The sequence below is a fragment of the Cornus florida genome, unplaced genomic scaffold, assembly GCF_030987335.1.
Source record: "Cornus florida cultivar Cherokee Brave unplaced genomic scaffold, ASM3098733v1 CherokeeBrave_3.0.0_Hap2_Chr05, whole genome shotgun sequence".
Classification (NCBI taxonomy): domain Eukaryota; kingdom Viridiplantae; phylum Streptophyta; class Magnoliopsida; order Cornales; family Cornaceae; genus Cornus; species Cornus florida.
The window spans coordinates 116,530,925-116,553,637 of record NW_026775575.1 but is presented as its reverse complement, the minus strand read 5'-3'; the positions used below and the strand labels follow the sequence as shown (position 1 = coordinate 116,553,637).

Below are 22,713 nucleotides of genomic sequence, written 5' to 3'. Positions count from 1 at the left end.
ATGTTTATATTTTGAAATATCTAATACAATAATTTGAGTTCTATTTATAAAATAATTTTTAGCCTTACACAAAATGTTAAATTTATTTCTTTTCATAAATATATACAAAACCATGATTCTAACATAGGTGAACAAATTTACTCTAATCACGTGGACCACGCCAAATTTTCACCTATCTTAGACTTATTTAATTGATGAGAGTTATATATGAAATCATTTATTTTCATGGATTTTTTTATTTTTTTTCCTTTTATAAGAGAAAAAAGTACAAGCATAAGGCCGAAGGGTATAACGAATCACTTTCAAATTTGAATATTGAAAGACGAAATTTTGTATGTAAGCAAGTTTTATATTAAAAGTTAATTTAGATTTGTATGAAATCTCAAATTATAAAAAAGATTTTATCAGTGAGTGACTTATAATTTACCTAAAAGAAGGAAAAAGAAATAGAAAATACTTAACATACTCACTGGACTAATAATAAATTAATATGTGATTTTTAATTACCAAATCAAAGAGATCAATAGATATTCACTTACTAAATCAGATATAGTGGTTTGATTATTGGTCCACATCAGCGATGAGTATGTTGTAAATCCTCTAGTGAGAACCTAAGTATTGTCTAAAAGAAATTGCTTCTAGACTTCCTCTTCTAAAGGCCAACCTGTGTAATTTTATGGCCTTTTAGAATTTCAGTGAAGAGGATTTGAACCTGACCATGTAACCATTGGACAAAACATAAATCGGTAACAAATTAGAAATATGTGTTATCGTACTAATTTTACGGGAAAAAAATAAAATAAAATAAAATACAGAATAAATTTAGACAAAAATGAACTAATATTTATTAAACATCATCCCAGAGTGAAGATTGTATAATTAAATTTACAAAATCAATGATCTTCAGGGCTAATTTAAAAGCTTCCTTCTCTAACACAGCAGATCAATGATTTTATTTTGTCCTTCTCCATTCCGAAGGTTCCTTCCATTTTCAAGGACTGCAGCCATGGAAGTCAAAAAACTCCAATCCAGCCTCCACCTCAATTCAGGATTGACAACCCAAAAAGTATCAGATTATAATTCATTGTTGAAGCAAGAACATCAGAGACTACATAAGGCTTGGCCTCATTTCAAGAATCCTGTGAGTTTCTTCATTGGCTGTAAAACCATCCCTTTCCATCTGATCAAGAACATCAGAGACTGATTTTCCAATTCTGACAAAAGCCCTCAACAAACTGTGGTAATTATTCCTGGTCAAAGCACCTGTGTTTTTTAGTAACGTTATGATTTCCTCAATTTCTTTTACATCTCCTTGCCCTTCCAAGTACTCTAGACTGGCATCCAAAAGGACGGACCTTGGCCTCCATCCTTTTCTTCCAACTAACAATGCCTTCTTTAACCTCTCCGCTGCCTTGTCCATTTGCTTGTCTTCTGAATACCCAACAGCTAATATATACCAAGTACTCGCATAAGGTGTTCTCCCCTTAATAGCCTTTTTTACAGCCAATTCTGCCTTATCAAAAAGACCTTTTTTGCAATATGCAACAAGTAGCCGATTCAATATCCGAAAATCATAAAATGAGCACCTGGACTCCCACTCCTGAAAGATTTTCTCAGCCCCCTCAATGTCATCCAGCTTCGCAAGAGAAGTGATCATAACAGAATATGACGTGCCATGTACTTCATTCAATGGTTTGTATAGATTCCATACTCTGTAAAGTTCATTCTTACTGCCAATGCTTGCATAAAGTGAAAGAAGATACTGGAAAGCCAATTTACTTTTTACAGGGATCATTATTCCCTCCATTTTGTTTAACATTGCCAAAGTCTTTTCAATTAACCCAACTTTCAGATATGCATTTGCTGCAAGTGAATAGACTATCCAATCAAAAACATAGTTGGGATCCTCCTCAATCCGATTCAGGATTTTCTCCACGCCAGAAATGTCGGATGCCCGAACATAAGCATTCATTCGGTTTCTCAATGTGAACATATCATGAGGTATTCCTAAATTTTCCATTTCTTGCATCAATGCATCTATCTTATCATGTTCTTCAGTCTGAGCATATAGGTTTATCAACAAATTGTAGGGAAAAGATGTTGTGGCAAATCCCATCTCTCGCATATTCTGCATGACGGCTTCTGCTTTTGCAATGGATTTCTGTCGCACATAACTACTGAGAAGAGCACCGTACACAGTTGCCGATTTTAAGCTGTTTGAAATATTATTAAAGTAATTTTCAGCATGCTCTATTCCGTGAACTGTGGATATTAATTCTAATCGCACTGCAACATCAGCAGGAGATAATATGAAATACCTTCGATCAGTCATCCACTTAGAAATCTGTAAAAGATAAGGACAATAGAGGTTAGGAACTTGTAGTCAACATCAGGAAGGGTAAGGATTCAGTCTTGTGTGTTTATTTCAACGTTGTTAGGATTGGGATTCTATGTAGGATCGATGAGGGGGTCCATAGGATATGGATTGTACGATTCTATAAAATTATTAGAAAAATAACTCAAATTAACTTTCTAAATCAAATATCTGCGATATAAGTAGAGAATAGGGCTAAACAACCAACATGAGACATTCTAACAAAATCTATTAACATTAAAAGATACTAAGACACACGATAAACACTTAAAATCAATTTCTTGATTTCCTCCTAATCAAGAGCATCTGCATAACAATCAAGCAGAGTCTCACAGATTTAGGGAGGGGGGGGGGGGGGGGGGGAGATGGTTCGCAGAAGAAATTAAAGGAAAGCCTAAACAAATAGAAAAAGGGAACAGAGAAACAGAGACAGTAAAGTACAATTAAGTTCCCTAACTGTCTGAGCAATTTAGTTGAGAAGTTTACTTTCTGATTAAAAAAAAGAACAAAACTAATAAAGAACAACATGGAAAAAATGAAGTCTCTCTTTGTTTTTGTTTCAAAATGGACAAAGAATGGGCGAAAAAACAGAGTTCTTTCTTGTTCTAGTTCTGAAAAAGAAGAAGAAAAGAGCAATTAAGAAGAATAAAGAAAAATAGAGGAAATTTTTTGAACCACCCCTTTGATATTTAGAGTTGGATTGTGTCTACATTTGATGTTGGATATCTGAATTTTGTTTATTTATTAATTACTATTATTTTTTAATGCAATTAAAGAGTTGGGCTTTAAATTTAAAATTATTAAATTTATTTGCCTAAAATGGGTTATAGGCCCAAATAAATTCAGAAGAAGAACAAAATAAGACGATTTAGTAGGATCATGTGATCCTATGTGAATCTACGATCCTACTTCTGATTCTACCGACCTGTTGCGATTCCACTTCCCAGTGAATCCAGCAATTTTCATGCAATCAAGAATCCGAGATCGATTTGGCAATTTGAGAGATTCGACAATCCGGATCTGGATTATAACAACCATACTTTATTTTTTATTTTTTTTTGGGTGGGGGGTGAGCAAGATGGCTTTATACTGGTGTGATTTTCAACCAGATGACACAACGCATATGGAAGAGCAACCTACCACCTTAGCAAATAGCCACATATATAATTATTATTGCCCGGCCAAATGCCTAAACGACCACTTATATTGTAAACGGAGTGTGCCACATAGTGAACGAAGAAGGAAGAACCCAATATAGCATGGGACTTGATATTTATTAAAGTGTTTCATATTGGAAAAAATTTCACAACTTATTAGGGATGCTCAGATGGTAGTGTCTCAAAGTTACTAGCTTGAAGTCTCAAGTCCTTTGTTCTGAATTAATCAATATTTGTGGTTTGGGGGTTATGTTGTAGCCATGAGTCCAAAAGGTGCCTGGTTAGAATGGATCCTTGTTAATATTTAAAATAATAATAATTCAGACAAGGGGATCTCACTATCTTTGAGACAAAGAGCTTGACTGAGACAACAGTGAAGTTTCCATTAGAATGCATACCTTGTATGCTTTTTAATATTAGTTCTTCTTTTTCTATTTCTATCCTAAAAGGGAAAAATAAACAACAAAACATGTCAATCGTGAATCGTGATTCAAACTTAGAACCAACATACTATTTAAAGTTGCCTCTATCTAAACATGCAAGGTGCTCACTCATTATGATCCCCAACCACAAAACACTATCTTAACAAGTGACACTTCTTTCACTCCATTAGGCTATGAGATAACACACAAATAAAAAGTATAAAACAACTCCACCTATTTCATGGTTTAAACAACGACAACCAAACCTTTTCCCAACTACTTGGGATCATCTACGCAAAAACCATGTTTCCATTCTGCTCTATTTAAGGCCATAGATTTAGTCAATCTGTATGTTATCATATCCTTCCTTACTAACTCTATCCACGTTAACTTTGACCTTCCTTTTTCCCTAGTATTACCCTCAATGTAGACTATGATACTTTTTCTAATTGGTGAATTTAAAGGTGTTCTTAACTCTATCCACGGTTAACTTTTCTTTGCACTAGTCCAAACCATCTTAACCGGTTTCTCTAATTTATGCTACAGTTGCTACTCTAACCGTCTCCCGAATATGATCATTTTTAATTCCATCCTTTCTATGCCATAAAGTATGGTTGGTCTAATAGTTGTTCAATAGAACTTCCCTTTCAATTGTAAGGGGATACCCCTCTCACACAATATAGTAGATGCACTCCTCCATTTAACCCATCCGGCATTTAATTCTATTATTAATGCCCTCTCCAATTTTTCCTTCATTATAGACGATTTGAATTCACTTTTTTGTACCTCTTGATTCTAAATCCTCACTACATCCTCATTTTTTATTTCTAGATTTACTAAAGTTACACTATATAATCAGTTTTATTTCTACTTATCTTAAACCCTTTTAGTTCTAAAACTTCTCTCTAAACCTCTAAATTAGCATTAACTCCTTCTCTAGTCTCAATGACTAAAACAATATCATCAGCAGATAGCATACACTATGAAGTCTCATCTTGGATGTGCCTTTCAACTCATGGGAAAAAAGTACGGGCTTAATGATAATGCTTGATGTAAGCCTACAGTAATTGGGAATTCACTTGTTTCCCATATATGCATTATAACTAAAGCCACACAACCATCATACATTTCTTTTATTGTGTCAATGTATCCCTTAGAGACTGATTTCTTTTCCTTACTCCATATTAGATCTCTAAGTACATTATCATAGGACTTCTCCAAATTAATAAAAAGCCTATGGAGATCTCTCTCCTTCTCTCTATATCTTTCTATTAGTCTACAAAATAAGTAAATAGCCTCCATTGTTGACCTTCCCAACATGAATCCAAGTCTCTCGTCTTAAGGGATTTTCCAATCACTTTCTCCCAAAGTTTCGTAGTGTGATTCATTTATTTAATACCACGGTAATTAGTACAACTTTGTACATCCCTTTTATTTTTATATACAAGCAAAACTTTGGTGCCACTCATCGGAAATCCTCTTAGCTGTTATTATCTTTTTTCTTTTTTGATAAATAAAATTGTATAAAAGCACTCAAAAGGGGAGCGCATCCCAAGAGATCTGCACAAGGCCAAATAGGGCCACTAGATATTCAAGGAGCCCAAAAAATCGACCATCTCTTCTAAAGATCTATAATATCTCCCTACAACCCAACAAAAAAGAGTAGAAATTATAGAGAAAATAAGCATAGAAATAGGATTCTCCTTTCCTTCGAAAGATCTTTTGTTCCCCTCGAGCCAAATACACCACCAAGCACACAAAGGTGTAACCCTCCAAACATCCTGGACATGGGTCCCCACTATACAACCTCTCCAAGCCTCAATCAACCCTCTGGAGGATTTGGGCATGACCCACAGAACTTCAAACAAACCAAGCATCAAATCCCAACAATCTCTAGCTATGGTGCAATGCAAAAGGAGGTGATCCACCGTCTCCTCATCACGAAGACACATGCAACAACAGTTTACCACAACCTGATTCCTTTTCCTCAAATTATCCTGGGTCAAAACCTTCACCAAAACAGATGTCCAAGCAAAGAAGGCCACCTTAAACAAATTTGTTATTATCTTATTAAACAAATTTGTTAACCAAGACAAGCCAACTTCTCCCAAAGACTTCCAAACCTTAATAGGTATGCCATCGGGTCCTAACGCCCTTCCCGATTTCCTCTTCTTTAAGGCATTTCTACTTCTCATCCCTTGATCCTACGGAAAAATATGTTATCTCTAAGGTTACTATAGTCCTCTAAACCTAAACTTTCTATATGGTTTTCATATAACAATTTCTCAAAATAACTTTTCCTTCAATCTTTAATTTCATCAGCTTTTTCTAAAACCTGTGTCACTCTCAATGCATTTAATATGGCTAAAATCTTTAGTTTTTCTCTCCCTTAGTATAGGAAATTTATATATATTATTTTCCCCATCTTTTGTGCCTACTTTAGAATAAAAATCCTCATATGCTCCATGTTTTGGTTCACTTATAAGTTATTACTTTCTTAACTTCTTTATTTACTTTTTTATATTTTTCAAAGGTTTCACTATGTTTAGTTTTTTCACCAAACTTTATAGCATTCCCGTTTTGTTTTTACGACATTTTGGACGTTGTTCATTCCACCACCAAGTTTCTTTAAATAACGCACTTGGTCCTTTTGATTCCCCTAGGATTTCTTTTGCTACTCTTTTAATATGTGTAGTAATCTTATTCCACAGTAAGTTTGTTACATCTTCTGTATTCCATGTTGCTTCTTTTAACACCCTATTTTAAAATAATTCTATTTTATCCCCTCTTAAATTCCACCACCTAGTCCTTGGTTTATGATTCTCTTTCTCCCTTTTAGGTTGTCCTTTTATAACAAGAGGCCTATGTTGTGATGTTAAACTCTCTCCGAGAATAACCTTAAAATCTTTGTTTGTTAATCGACATACTTTTCTACTTAAAAAGTAATCAATTTGACTCATATTTGATTCACTTTTAAAGGTTGTTAATTGTTCATCTCTCTTTTTACAAAATAGGTATTCCTAATATTACTGCAAAATCTAAGATAGCTTCCCCAACATTGTTTCATGGTTTAAAGTTTTGCATAAAAATAAATAAAACATAAGACTAAAATTTCAAATTTTCTCCATTGTTTTTCCTCCATAATTGACAACCAAACAGTACAAATGCTTTATGACAAAAACAAAGCTCAAACACGCCTAACTAGTTCACCGCTAAACCATGACTATACATAATCATTCTTCCCTTAATCAGCAAAATTGCATTACTCACAATCAAATAGCTTTGTATACAGGCACACAAACATATACAAATAATTATATAGTATATAAGAAGATGTGAGAGAGTAAGAGAAACGAGAAACCTCTAAAGCATGATTGAATCTGTTGAAATCCTTCATGAGGTGAATGAGTGACCGGAGTTCTTTGTTACCGACGCTGCGACCTTGTTCTACCCATTTGTCGAGCACTGGAATAATCGAAGCCCTAGGGTCGCAGACAATTTGAATCTGATCGTACAGTGCCTTGACCGGAGAAAATGGTGACAAGTTTGGGGTTTTAGTCGAGAAAGGTGAAACTAAAACCCCACAATTTTGACGATGAAACAAAAAGCGAAAGAAGCTGGACGACTGCATGCATTTCATTTGACTGATCGAAAGATGAGGCAAAGGGTTCAGTAGTTTCAGCGAATACGAAAAGAGGGAGGTAAGCCCTCAATCCAGTGTGGTGCGGTGGCATATGGAATCATGTACCCGCTAGCATCTGAAGTAGGGGACGTCACTAATATTACGGTGTAACTTGGCTAACCCAACCTAACCTAATTCCAACCCAAAATTTTAAGATTGGGATTTAAAATTCACAAATCGAGTTCATATTCGAATTGAGTTTTGTCAAAATTCAGACATATTCGAATTAGGCTCGGGTTCATCCCGAACCCAATCCAAAACCCAAAATAAAAATCTTTCTCTTTCTCTCTTTACTGCCGTCCCTCTGCCACCGTTGCCGTCGCCGTCCCTCGCCCTTAGCGCTGATCGATCGCAGCCGCCGTCCCTCCACCATTACCATCAATTCCAAAAATTAACACAAAACTCATATAGGGATGGCAACGGGGGCGGGTTCGGGCGAGTGTACCTCCCTCGCCCCCGCAACCATTTAAAAATCTCGCCCCCATCTCTACCCAAAACCGCAAAAACGAGAAAACTTTCCACTCCATCCCCGTAACCGTTTAACATTTTTACCCCCGCGGTTACCCGCCCCGTCCCGTTTAAAACCATAATTTAATTATTGTTGAAATGGATTTGCTCTTTTTTTTTTCTCTTATCTTCAATTCTTCACCATTGCAACTTTTCTTTTAATAAAATTCATTTGCTACTTTAATATTGTTATATAGGGTAATTAATATATAGTGAAAAATATATATATTAATGAAATAAAGGTACTTAAGTAATTTGCCTATCTAAACGGGGCAGGGCGGTGCAGGGCGACCTCCCCCCGCCCCATACCAAACCCGCACGGGTTTTTATTGCATCAAACTATCATCACCTAAATAAGCAAAACAATCCCCCAAAACCGTCTAAAACGGGGCGGGGTGGGGCGTGTAACCGCGGAGGCGGGTCAAATTGCCATCCCTAAACCTATACATACAAGTTAGCAGTTGCAGAGAGAGAAAGGGGGGCAAGCTTGAGAGTTGAGAGACAGCGGCTGAAGCTTGTGAATGGCGAACCCGAACTGGAACAGCGGGCGATGGAAACTGAAAGATATGGGTTTTAATTTTTTGAACAATCTAAAATGATACACCGATATTGGGTTTTTATATAGGTAATAGGTTTTCAACTTTTGATTCCTGCAGACAGATAGATAAACTTAAATATATGGGTTTTGAAATTCTTATTCTTGTTGATTTTGTAGTTTACAGTTGCACAGAGAGAGAAATAGAAAGGGGGGCAAAATTTCAGAGTTGAGAACGAGAATAGAGATGGAGACGATTGGGGAAGCTGAAATGATTTGCCCTAAAAATATATATATTTTTAATAATAATATAATCAAATATATATAATATACGCACATATATAATATATAATATAAGGAAAATTTCTGTTACCTCCCCTGAGATTAGGCGTAATTACAGGCGGTACTCTTTACGTTTCAAAAATTACACTGATCTCCCTCCAAACTGATCGGCATTTTATTCCGACTATTAACCATGTTAAATGACTAAAACACCCTCTAATATTTTATTAATATCCAAAAAAATGGGGTTATAGGTTAAAGTTAATGTTTGGAATTTGTTTTGATTACCAAATTGCCCCTTATTATCTTCTTTAATCTCTCACTGACCCTTTTCTTCAAAGTTTCTCACAAACCCATCAATTATAGGCATCGATCATAGGGCAAATCGTCGCCAAAAGCCAGAATCGATGGAGCCCCATAGTCGCCGATCCATTCCTCCACATTCGGAACTGGTCACGACGGATGTCATCCGCTGGCAATTCGCAATTAGTAATCTAGCGGTAGGGGAGCAAACGGAGATGGCGTCGCGTTAGGTGTTGCTGACAGATCCAAAGTTGGTGATGCGGGTGATTGATGGAGTGAATGGAGATGGCATCGCGACGGCCAGAATCTTACAGAGGTTAAACCAGGAAAGGTACTAGAAGGCAATGCCGTAGCAAGTTCCAATGAGGCTGTCAGGACTAGTGATCATGTGCTTCTTCCTCAACAACATCGACTGCGATGAGGTCCATTACCGAATCCTGTATCGGCAACATCGAAGGCAAATCCTGCGGAGCCAAATTCTTAAAGGACCAATCAAAGGCTGCGATGAGGTCCATAACCCAATCTAGAGTTAGATTGCCATTTGAAGGCCATGATATAGGGATCTGAGGTCGATCAAGAGCGGGTGGTGGCAACGGTGACGAAGGCTTGTCGGCATAAACGTCGTCGAACGAGGAGGAAGAGGTGAAAGAGGCGGAGGATAAGAGGTGAAAGTGGCGAGGTTGGGCAGTACGGTACATAGAAAGAGAGAAAATTAGGTCACAAGGTGTTGAAATTACATTCACGTCCACAGTTTTAATGATGTGGCAAGTTGTAATAGAGGTTTTTTTGTCCAAAAATTGGGGATGTGTATATATATATAGAGTATGGTTACATCTGCTGACTTAATCCTCCGAGTTATCCTCCGAATCCTAGGTGTCAAGGCCAAGTCAGCAACAAAAAAACACTGCTCTCTCTCTCTCTGTCATTCCCTCTCCACGATTCCCCCTCTGTTTCTACCATCGCTGGCTTTCTCCACCAGTACAGGGAGATAGAGCATGAGAAAGAGATCAAATTTCAATCATCATCCAACCAAGAATCTCATCTTCGAGTTGCTTGGAGGCGCCGCCGGAAACTTCGCCGCATCAAATAATCGTTCCCGACGACGACACCGCATAACAAATCCGACCAGTTTTGCCTGATCCAAAGCTTTAAACCCTAAGACCACAACGTCGGTCCCAAGTGATTTCCTTTTCCTTTGTCATCAACTTCACGAGCCTAGCCGTCGCCAGATCGAAGCTCCTTCTAGAAGAAGTCGATGGAGACTGATGATGGCCCGATTGAGTTCCTCCATCGTTTGCTTAGTGCCATCGCCACTGCCGGGCTATTCGCTGCCGTCGCCCGGTCGAACCAGCCCGTTGCCCACCGCGAGCCCATCCTCACCACCATCCAAGCTGTCCATATGAGCCACTGTAAGCTCGCCGCTCCACGGCCGAGCCACCCCTCTTCGAGCGTGGTGGTTTACCCTTAGAAACTGACCCACTCGCTGACGATTAGCCCTAAACTGGTTTTTTCGGCGAAGAGCTCTCACCGATCTCACGCACTCTTCGACTTAGTTCTTCCGAGTTCGAGACCGTCACAGCCAGACCATCTCCACCTCGGCGAGCACAAGCCGCAGTTGCCAAAGCCGGATCTGTCTCGCCGGCAGCCGAACCATCTTGCTGCTTAAGAGGAAAATTGTGGAAAGAGAAAGAACTGTGATTTTTTTGTGTCACCGACGAAGTATCCCACTTGGCTTGAGATGAGAGCTTGAGAGGGGAATCGTGGAGAGAGAAAGAGCTGCGATTTTTTTTGTCTGACGTAGCCTGGCCATCTAGGATTCGGAGGATAAATCGGAGGATTAGGTCGACAAATGTATCATTTCTCATATATATATATATATATATATATCTAAATAAGTATATATATACTGATACTACACAGTATTTGTCTGTTTGTTTGTTTTTTTTTTTTTTTTTCCTGGGTATATAGGTTATTTTAATACAAAAGTAACGGTAAAAATGTCTTTGCAAATATAGTAAGGGCGAATGTGGTATTATAGGGTTAAAAATAGCTGATGTCATAAAAAATCATCATTGACGGGTGTTGACTTTCATCGGAGGGGGCTAAGTGTTACGACCAAGCAAACCTTGAGGGAGGGCGGTGCAATATTTGAAACGTAAAGGTACCGCCTGTAATTACACCTAACCTCAGAGGAGGTAAGTAAAATTATTCCTATAATATATATAAATTTTCGATATATATATATATATATATATAACTCAAAAATATTCGGTTCGGGTTATGACCACAACCCATATTGGGTACAATTCGAGCTGGCTCAACCCAACCCAATTTAGGTTAAAGTTAGATTGGGGCTGGGCTGGGTTGGGCCAGCCCAACTTGCAGCCCCTCACTATTAAAAGGATCATCATTATTCCATTCCAAGTTCCAGCAACAAAAGAAACACGATTTGGATGAGTTTGTTTTACGGTTTAAACAAACTCTACTCAAATAAGCTTTTAGTACCACTTAGTACTAGAATATTATTTTTATTAATAATTTTATGTAAATGAATGTCACTCCTAAAAAAATTAATTAGATTTTAATATCTATCGTGAATTTTATTTATGCTATATGCGGATTTAGAATTGTAGAACATTTAGTACAAATTTTAAACTAAACTTTTTGTAATCTCAAATTCAAGACACCGTGCTACCAAACATCAACTTAAAATAAAGGGTTAAGTGAAAAAAACCCCCCCTCTACTATCGATATAGTGCATATCAGTCCCTGTGTAGTAAAAAAAACCCCATATACTATCAATTTAGTGCGATTGGGTCCCTGGTGGTGTAAAATGACGATAATACCCTCACTTTAGTTGAATAAATTAATGATTATAATATCGGCCATGTAAAATGACCATTTTGTCCAAATTTGTATAAAATGGGGTTTGTTTGGCAGAAGGATAATATAAACCTGAAATTGTATAAAATTGGAATAACCTAAACCTGAATATAATTAAATTAAAAACCAAACATGCCCTTTCATATTTTAAAATATATACATGTGTGTGTGTGTGTGTGTGTGTGTGTGTGTGTGTGTGTATATATATGTTATGATGTCCCAAACAGAGGTGCACAAGGGACTGGACGGGACGGCGAGCGAGGACAGACGGAACGTCGGGCGGCAGCAAGCTATGACTAACCCACTGGGGACGAGCAAGGATGTGCTCAATTGACGGCGAGCAAGAAGAACGGTGGTGACGCGGTGGCGACAATGTGGCGACGAACAACGAGAGTCGCTATTCCGGCGACGGCAGACGAGCAAGGATGTGCTCAGTCGACGGCGAGAAAGAACGGTAGTGTCGCGGTGGCGGCAGAGTGTGGCGACGAACATCTACTAGAAGAGTCGTGATTCCGGTTGCGATAAGCACAGTGGTTATTCTGATGACGGTGACAGCAAGGACTGGGTCTGAATTGAACGATGGTGATACTTTTATCGGTGCTTACCGGCTTGAGGTCTGAATGGCGTGCAAGCAACTCGGAACGGCGGTGAAGGACGGCGAGCTCGGAACGGCGTGCACAGACTCTTGTAGATGACGATGGATGGCGGATCTGCTGTCGGTGATCACAGGGGCTGTAGAAAGAGAAAGTGAGCCTAGCGACGCAAGATACCGACGATGAACTAGTGAGCTAGGCGGTGAAGCAGCGCTCTGATCCAGTGACGAAGTTCAAAACCCATATATTTTAGTTTATCTATCTGCTGCAAGAATCAAAAGTTTAAAACCTATATCGGCATATCATTTCATATTGTTCAAAAAAATCAAAACCCATATCTTTCTATTTCCATCGCCCGCTGTTCCAGTTCGAGTTCGCCGTTCGCAAGCTTCAGCTGCTGTTCCAGGCCGCATTGATATCGGAGACCGCAGTTTCCATGGCCGCCTTCGCAGCTCTACCAATCAGCGAATTGAAAGTTAAAAGTGCATCTATATTTATGACAGCAAGCTTTTGGCAATACACACAAGTACTATTGAAAATGATTAATATCAAAAGGGGCAGTCTCATTGTGGCAATGAATTTCATAGTTTAAGCTTCAAACTTTATAAACTGGGAAGAAGACCAGTATTGACCTAAAAGGCCAAAACCCATATGCTTCACAATGGATTTTTAGACTTCTGTAAATAAATTAACTTCAGATGATTCACATATTCATGAAGACCCATGTAATAGCATCAAGTATCAACAAGGGTACCCTAGAAATTAAAAGGGTACTCCACAGATTAAAGGCACCTCTGCTTCGTGATTAGAAAACTACCTGTTCTGGATGTTTTTTTTTCGTTTTTAGTGACTCGATTAGAGTGGAAAGTTTCTTTAAATGAATGATGAGTAGAACACCAATTCTGAATACCCAAAAGTGTGAAAAAAATGAAATTGAAGTTCAGGCAGACCCTGAAAACGAAGGGTACAATGTATTTGGCAGAAAAATTAGTATATTCAAAATAGTCAAGATTTTTGGTTTGTGGAAATTATGTTTAACATGTTGGGAAACAAGAATCTCATTTTTGGAGAGAGCACTAAGAAAAGATCAGCAATAGAAACAGCGGCACAAATTGGTTTTAGGGGTGAGGGACTTTCACGCACAAATGCTAAATTGGGTTTAGAGGTGAGGGACTTTTATGCACAAATGGTGAGGGTCTTTTATGCACAAATGGTGAGGGGCAAAATGGGAAACAAAAGGATAAAATGGGGTTTTAAGTTTTACTTTTTGTAAAAAGTTGTCAGAAGGATCGGTTATGCACTTTTTTTGAATTTTGTAGACTTGCATACACTTTTTCAAAAAGTAGGAACTTATTCGGCACAAAGTTTATATATCAAGGGAGTTTTTTGCATTTAACCCTAAAATAAATGCATTTTTTGTTTGAATTTTTAAAAGAGCAAAGTGGGTGTATATTTTTTCTTTACAAAATTGTTCTGTCCTTTTCCCACCCTCACACTTCCTTCCTTTCCTTGGCTTTTCTCTTCTCCTCCAAACTCTAAATTGGGATTTGCAAGTTGGGATTTGTAAAACAAGCTCATCTTGGCATGCAAATCCCTATTTAGGATATATATATATATATATATATATATATATATATATATATTTTAAATACCTTCGGGTACATGCTATGACGAGGATTAGTCCCCAAAAAAAATGAAGATTTTTTTTTTTTTGTTAATAGCAGAAAAAATAATTTTTCTCAACCAACTTTCCTATAAATTTTTCCTACAAAAAATACAAGCTAATTAATTAGCTTGCTTTTGTGAGAAATTAGGTTTGAACCTACTACTGTACCATTTCTTTGTCAATTTAAAATAAAATGAATTTATGTAGTATGATGCTTTAAATGAATAGTAGAATAGTTCCAATTTCCCTATGGGTGTCTTAAAAATATATATATATATATATATATATATATATATATATGACTTAAACATTTACATCAATTTGATCTTTTAAAAATGATAAAAATAGTGATTTGCGACCCAGTCTATTTAAATTTATTGTTATATTTAATTTTAATATAAACAAGCACAACTTGATAAACAATAACATTTTATTATTATATTTTAATATAAATAAAGAGAATTTAGTATCAATCATGCTTTCATGTATGATGTAACTTAATGTTATAAAATTTTCTTTTTTCATTCTAACCAAATGACTCATTCTATTTATTTGGGATTTTAGTAAGATAGATTTCCATGAACTTAGAGCTTCGACAACTTATCTATTACTTTGAAATTCACCGAGTGTCAGTGTTGGTGTGAAGAAAATTGCAACAGTTAGGTTATAGCTTCATTTAATAGATCAATTGATTAGATAAATTTAAAATACTTTGAGAAAAATTGTGAAGAATACAGTATTTATCTATTCTAGTATCTTGTCTTATTCCCCTTTTGGATAAGACATACTAATTCACAAATAAGGATAGATTCGGAGATGCATCCAAACAATATCAATGGAAACCTATATACATGTATGTCTTTAATTATATGTATGTCTGTGTCTATATTAATAAATCACGTAGAGTTGTGGCCTTCGTTTAGTCTAATACTTTTGTAATTTTGATAACACAACCATAAACTTATTATTATTATTATTTATTTTTTTAATTTTTTTTTTCAAATATTTAAATCATTCAACATGACAACAACAATACGAAGGAATCAAGATGTAGAAAAACAAAAATCAAAGTCAAGAATAGAATAGAACAGAGTAGTAAACCAACAATCCAGAGAGTATTGACATAGCACAAACCCAACCTTTACATTCAAACCAAACTCTATTTCAACATATATATATATATATATATATTACCTATTTCAACATATATGCTACTAAGAAGACGCCTAAAAGAATATGATGAGATCGTCAAGTCTCAGCCTCTGATGTGTTTGATCTTGTGCCACCCTTTCTTGCACGAGTCTCCCACCAACTTCACACCCTTCTTGAAGAAGACCTTCAGTTCCTTCGCTCTTTCCTTCACCTGCCACTCGAAATTAGCCATTTCTAGAGAGAGAAACAAGAGTTTTAGTGAGAGAGAGAAAAAGGATGTCTAGCGACTGTCGTGCAAATTGCGCTTTCTGTAAAGTGTTTTTTCTGTAACTGCAAACATGGGTATTTCATGAGCTTCATTCTTTGTTTTAAGTTAGAAGTCTGGTGCGATCCAACTCATAAGGGGCACGTGTCGATGATCAAGTGGATCTCTCGTCTTTGGAGAAGTTTGGGTTGCGGGGATAAGCATGATACGTGTATGGGTTCTTATTGGGTGCTCTATTTGGGCCCACTTATATGACAAGTGTGGCATGTGGGCTGTAAGAAAATCTACTCTACGTAAACACATACCCCTCCGGTCGCTTGTTGGGCCACATAGGTGGGCTCGTTTGTATGTGGTAAGATTTCAATTTGGACAGGTTTGAGGTATACTTTTAACACAACTCATAATTCACAACTCAAACCCAATTTTAATCCTATCTTCAACCTTAATTATTTAACTCGAGTCTAACCCATCGTTCTAATTTTAAATTTGGGATTAAATTTTAGATTAAAATTTTGAATTAATTCAGGTTACTCATATGGCTAATATTTAAATCAAAAATTTAACTTGATCTTCGTTTTAGATTAAATTATTTTTAAACAAAAAAATGTTTAAAAGACTTTTTGTAAAATTTTAATAAATTACAAACAATTTTTAAAAAAATTAATTCTCCTAAATGATAACAAACAATAAGTTAAAATTTACAAAACAAGTTTTAGAAAGGAAAAAAATATAATCATAATTTAAATAATATATATAATGTATTTAAAATTAAAATTATATATGAAAATAATATTAAAATTCGGGTTCAAGTTGACTTGGGTTGCTAGCACCTCAATTCAAGTATAACTCTAATTATAAAAATAATCGTCTAAGCTCACGAAAAATCGTGCTGTGCTCGGGTTAGATTCGGATTACTCAATTCAAATTGCACCCTTATTAAATACATGAAATTCAATTTGCAAAATTTAGGAGTGAAAAAATGGACAATTTTAATTCCATCCAAATGAAAGTTGAGAGTTTAAAATTCCAAGTCTCTAATTAAACAGTAATGGATTGATGCGTGCTCATCTGTTATGATTTAATCCATTATCTATATATCCAACTTCAATGAAGCATTGCATGATTTGCATCTCTTGTATATGGGCTAACAATTCTTGTACTTGTCATGCTTCACTTCTTCTCATAGTGTCTGCAAGTGTTATAGGCTTTATGTATAGCTAAAGAAAATGCTGATGTTGGAGTTGAGTTTGCTTCTACCAACTTTTTCATATACGGAGTATTTGTTTAAAGAGTCCGTACCCCACTTGTACAACATTGAAAAATAATAGCCAACCTTGTCCCACACTGACACGACTCTCACCGGATTATTGTGGAATTGCAACTTAATGACGTTGTGTTTAGTAAAACTAAAAATTTTAACTTTAATTATAAATTGAAATTTTATTTTTTAATATTTTTGAAAGTTAGACTTTCACGTAAAATATATATATATATATATATATATATATATATAGATAAAAAGTAAAGATTTAGGTAGAAGTTAAGGTCGAGTTCATCGAATGGGTTGGACGTGTAAAATAAAATTGATTGATAAATTATTTTTGTTAAGTTTTAATATTTTTTTTTATTCATAAATATTTTAAAACTATAGCCCAACACCAAAACATAAAAAAAAAAATATAAAATTGAAAAATATTTTACATCTAAACTTATTTTTCCTATTACATAAGGGTGGCAATTCGGGTTCGCGGATTGTAATCATATCGTGTCAATTTAAGGATATTATACTAAACAGCTTAACCTGAAGACGACCCATTTAATAATCGTATCAAGAACTCTCAATACTAACTCGAACTGTTTATTAAATGAGTTACACGTATAACTTGTTTAATTACCTATTTACAAATATATATATATATATATATATATATTATTTAAATTATTAATAATACTCAATTAAATAGTAAATACTAAAAAAAAATATAAGTTTTAATTAACCAAATTACTAAATAATTTCTAGTTTATAAAAGATTAAATTATAAGACACAAGTTTATATAGTAATTTTAGAACTTAAATATAAATTTATTTACGACTGTATAAACGGGTTATACGAGTTGAACACTTCAACCCAAACACGGTACGATTTACTAAACGGGTTAATCGTGTCGATTCGTTTATGACCCGAATCCGTTTAAAGTCAACTCAAATCTATTTAACTCATGTGGTGTTCGAATCGTATTGACTAGTCGTGCCAACTTTTGCTCCTCCTACTATTACACAAGCTATTAGTATTATTATTATTATTATTAATAATAAGTTAAGAGTTAGAAAGACGAGAATGAGATTGGAATTAGGATTTTTACCACCGGGGCATTACTGCCATACCTCCATTAGGTTTGTATTTGATTTGGGTAAATTGTTGGTGGACTAAAGAGGTTGTTATTGCTTCCACCTCATAGATACGACTCAGGAAAGAGTTGGTAGATTTTGGAAAGATTAGTGACGGTGAGCAAGAAATCAGGTAGTTTGAGACAGAGAACGGACTCGGATATTAATTGTGGGAGATGTAGTTTGAGACAAAAAAACAAAAAAGTATTGACGGTGAGCAAGAAATCAGTATTCTCTGATTTAGTTTGAGACCAAAAAAAAAAAAAACGTATGGATCTACAGTATTTAGTTTTATGGATTGTGCTTACAGCTTTACCTAGTCCAATAATAACTTGGTTTAGCTCAAATCATGTCTATTCAACTTTGACTTTTATGGTCTAAATTAACCCCTTTTGTTTTTCTAATTTATAAAATCTGCTAGTAACGCAACACTAGTGCAATTTGCTAATAAGAACTCAAATATTATTTTGCTATTAAGTTTAGGACATGAAAATCAGGGCAAATGTTGCCAATGAATCAAATATCGCCATCTGCATTCATTTTCAAACTGAATTAATTTTTTGACTTGTAAATCTTAAATAGAATAGACATTAACAATTTCATTATTTTTTAGACTTGAATCGATTCCTTTTGCTCCTAAAATTGAAATAAATCATATACTAGTTCAAATTAATTTGGATTGAATTGATGGTCCAAATGAATAAAGTTTGAATCGAATTATATCTGTTAGTGCTTTTTGTTGGATGTGGTTGCTGCAAGATCTTTATGCTCTGTTTTAATTTGGACCTCTATGCCTAATACTTTCATTTTGCTTCCTAGAGGATCAGTGGAGACTTTGTATTCTGTTTCTTTGGTGGGCTATGTGATTGTGTCGTTCCCCTCGTATAATTTTACTTCTTTAATATATTCTTGCTTTACCCATAACAAAAATGAAAAAAATAAAAGAAGAAGATGAAGAATATAATGTAGCACTTATTCTATAAGTAGAGTTTGTATTTTTAGATATTACTTCAAGCATTAGCACACAACCACGATATGCACAAAGTGTCTGAATAAAAGATGCCATAAAAAATAAAAGGCTTTCTTATTTTTATAAAATGCAACATGAAGTACCAATGGAATGTACTTAACCAGAACAAAAGTACCAATTAAAGTAAAGACAATGTTTATAAGAATTGACACACTCATATTATTGGTAAATTACCAGAGACCACTACTGTTGTCGCAACAACAGACAATGTACATTTGGAAGGTTGGAAATTATGTTTTGTATGGTCAGTCTTCATTTTCAGTTACCAATATCAAAAGATAAAGTGGATGGTAGATGATGTACCAAGAGATGCGATGCTTCGATGAATAAGGGAAGGAGAGTGGAATAAATAGTAGCAAAAGAGTGAAGAGTGAGATTGAACCTATGATTAGAACAACATTGGCAAGCCATGTAAGGCTGCTTACTACCAGATGAATGGCTACCATGAATGCCAAGGAGACCATTGAAAGAGATAATCCCAACAACGGCACTGCCAATTTGAGGGAACCAAAACCCAAATGTAGATCATTCAACATTGCCCAAATGAGAAGAATGGCTACGATGATGGAACTATACATAGCTATAGTATTGCTTATTAGGAACACATGGACATTACGCTTTTTAACCATGGTTGCCATACCTTGATATGGATGATCAAAACTGTTATAGCCGCCAGGCATTGTGAAACCAGCCGCGAAGGTGACAGTGGCCACTAGTGTTGACACCAGGCACCAGCAAGAGAGTGTTTACCCTGTCCTTGTAATTAAAATAAATGTGACGCTTCTTCTTTCCTGTAGTACTCCTCCTCTGAGCTTGCGTCGCGCCAGCATATGTCAAGGCTAGCCATGTTAACCTCTGATAGCCATGATCATGTAACCATGATTAATGAAACAGAAATCTATGCGCGTGTGTAATTGATGCTTACACTGTAATGTAGGTATGATTTACTGCCACCAACAATGTTAACTGGTTTAGTCCAACTTGTAATAGTAGGATTGTGTGGCATTTTACTTATGATAATTACCTTTATTTTCTATCATTAATTACTAGGGATTTGCCTATCTACAACGCATACCATTTGAAATGAGGGCACTGTCCCAAGGTAGATCACTGCAACATCAAAAGCGGTTCAGTGTTCATGATTTATAAGCTTTAAGTTTAACTCTCTTTTCCCATATCAGAATTTGGACAACCTGAGCGTGTGTCCCCTTGGTGGCCAAATGCAATGGGGTATTTCCTTTTTCATCTCTCTCATTGATCAGCATCGCAAGCTCAGACCTTTTTTAGCATGTAGCAGACTACATTGGCTTTCCCATCCTTAGCAGCCACATGAAGAATATTTTGACCCTCCTCGTTGAGCAATTCTCTCGAGTCCGGGCAGCATCGGAGAAACTCTTCTATAATCTTGACATGGCCACTAATGGATGCTGAGTGAATAGGAAATGAGCCATCCTGGTTCCGGTCTCTTGTATACATAGCATCAGAAGTTTTGTTTTAAAAGTAGCAAACACCATCAAGGTACCCTATGGATGCTGCAAAGGAAAGAGGAGTCCTTCCTTCTTCATCAAATGTGGGAACATAAGTTGATTGGTATTTCGTAACTGCAGTTAGGACATCTAGCATTTTATGGTGAAGGACATTCAGTTTAGCAGGAAAAGAAGATTAAAATGCATTCAACAGAGTGAAACAAATAATTAGTAGAGAATAGAGAGTGTACCCATGTTTCTTCCTCTAATGGCAGCGTGCACAACTGACTTGCCTTTGAAGGCTGTTATGTCAACTGGACCATTTTTCATGATAAGGTCCACAAGCTCCAGATGTCCTGCTGCGGCAGCCATATACAGGGGAGACATTTCTTCTCCATTTGGAAGTAAGGACACTAGTGGAATATTCATCTCAACAAAGTACATAGCCAACTTGTAGTGAAGATTTTTTTCATGGCTAAATGCAATGAAATATTCCACTCCTTATTTTCTTCCAATATTAGTAAATCCATGTGGTCATTTTTAGAAGTGGGGCCTGCAAGGTGTTTGGCATGACAAAGCATAGACTCGACCATAGATTGATGCCCACCAGCTGCAGCAAAATGGAGAGCAAGGTCGCCGTTGGAGGTATTAAGAGAAAAATAATTGTCCAAACACACAAAAAAAAATTGAATTGGACTTGGGTTAGATTCGAGTTGCCCAACCCAAATTGCATCTCGAGTCTGAATTCAATTTGCAAAATTTAGAGTGGAAAAATGGACAAAATTTTAATTACATCCAAATAAAAGTTGAGAGTTTGAAATTTCGAGTCTCTAATTAAATAAGAGTAATGCTATTGTGAGAGTGCTCTCGTAGAAAGTCTAAAGAGTTCGGATTATAAACCAGTTCTTATTTTTAGGGATTTGGGAGAGAGAATTAATTAAGAAAGAATCTTCGCATTTAAGGAAACAAATCAAGTTTTTTTTTTCTCTCTTCCCCTCCACATAACACCCTCAACAAATCTGTCTCTTTCTCTTTCTCGTAAGTTAGACTTCATCTGCCATGTTCGTGACACTATTTCATTTTATTTGAGATTTTTTTTTTTTTTTTTTTTTTAATTTTTTTTATTTATTATTATTTGTTCGCATTTTTGAGCTTTGGAATAACCTCATCACAAAAATTTTACGGAAATAAGAAGATTGGTTGAGGGTTAACCAAAAAAGGGAAAGAGAGAACGTGAAGAGAAGAGAGAAAAAAAAAAACTTGACTTGCTTCCTTAATTAATTCTCTCTCCCAAATCTCTAAAAATAAAAATTATGTGACTTATAAGAGCGAACTCTTTAGATTTTTTTGTAAGAAGCCATATCATTACTCATTTACTCATTAAATAATAATGGATTCTTGCGTGCTGATCTGCTATGATATGATTTAATCCATTATCTATATATCCAACTTCGATGAAGCATTGCATGATTTGCATCTCTTGTATATGTGCTAACAAGCCTTATATTTGTCATGCCTCACTTCTTCTCATAGTCGGTAAGTGTTATAGGCTTTCTGTATAGCTAAAGAAAAATGAAGAAGTTGGCTTCTACCAACTTCATATATATGTCAAAGACAAAGTCCGTACCCCCGCTTGTACAACATTGAAAAATAATAGCCAAGCTCCCACACAGCGTCTCACCGGATTATTGTGAAATTGCAACTTAACAATGTTGTTCGGTAAAATTGAAAATTTTCAGATTAATTATAAATTAAAATTTTATTCTTTAATATTTTTGAAAGTTAGGTTTCATTTGTTTTCAAAGTAAAATATTTTTTTCCGAAAAAAATTTATTTATTTTCAGGAAAAAAATAGAGTCCATCAAGTAAAGCGTGTAAGGCTTCGTTTGGAAAGAAAATGAAATGATAGCAATAATATACATTTATGTTTGGATAAATACAGAGAGAAAAGATAGAAAATGTTATTATTAAGATAAATGAGACAAAAGAGAAGAAATGATAGCAATA

At 35.6% G+C, this 22,713-nt stretch overlaps 1 protein-coding gene across 1 annotated transcript; it reads right to left on the bottom strand.

Annotated features, from left to right (window-relative positions):
* Positions 1-821: 821 nt before the first annotated feature.
* LOC132308888 (pentatricopeptide repeat-containing protein At2g20710, mitochondrial-like) lies at positions 822-7,692 on the bottom strand. Its single transcript, XM_059807168.1, has 2 exons — positions 7,315-7,692; positions 822-2,344 (listed from the first exon to the last, which is right to left on the bottom strand). Exons 1-2 carry the CDS (start codon positions 7,591-7,593, stop codon positions 1,109-1,111), a joined length of 1,515 nt encoding a protein of 504 aa, XP_059663151.1. The 5' UTR covers positions 7,594-7,692; the 3' UTR covers positions 822-1,108.
* Between the last annotated feature and the right edge of the window lie 15,021 nt (positions 7,693-22,713).

What these genes read in the sequence shown, in the direction of transcription:
- LOC132308888 (XM_059807168.1), bottom strand. Translation starts at nt 7,593, where the DNA reads ATGAAATGCATGCAGTCGTCCAGCTTCTTTCGCTTTTTGTTTCATCGT. An exon ending in GATTCAATCATGCTTTAGAG is followed by an intron (nt 2,345 to 7,314) that starts GTTTCTCGTTTC and finishes TATCTTTTACAG; the next exon opens with ATTTCTAAGTGGATGACTGA.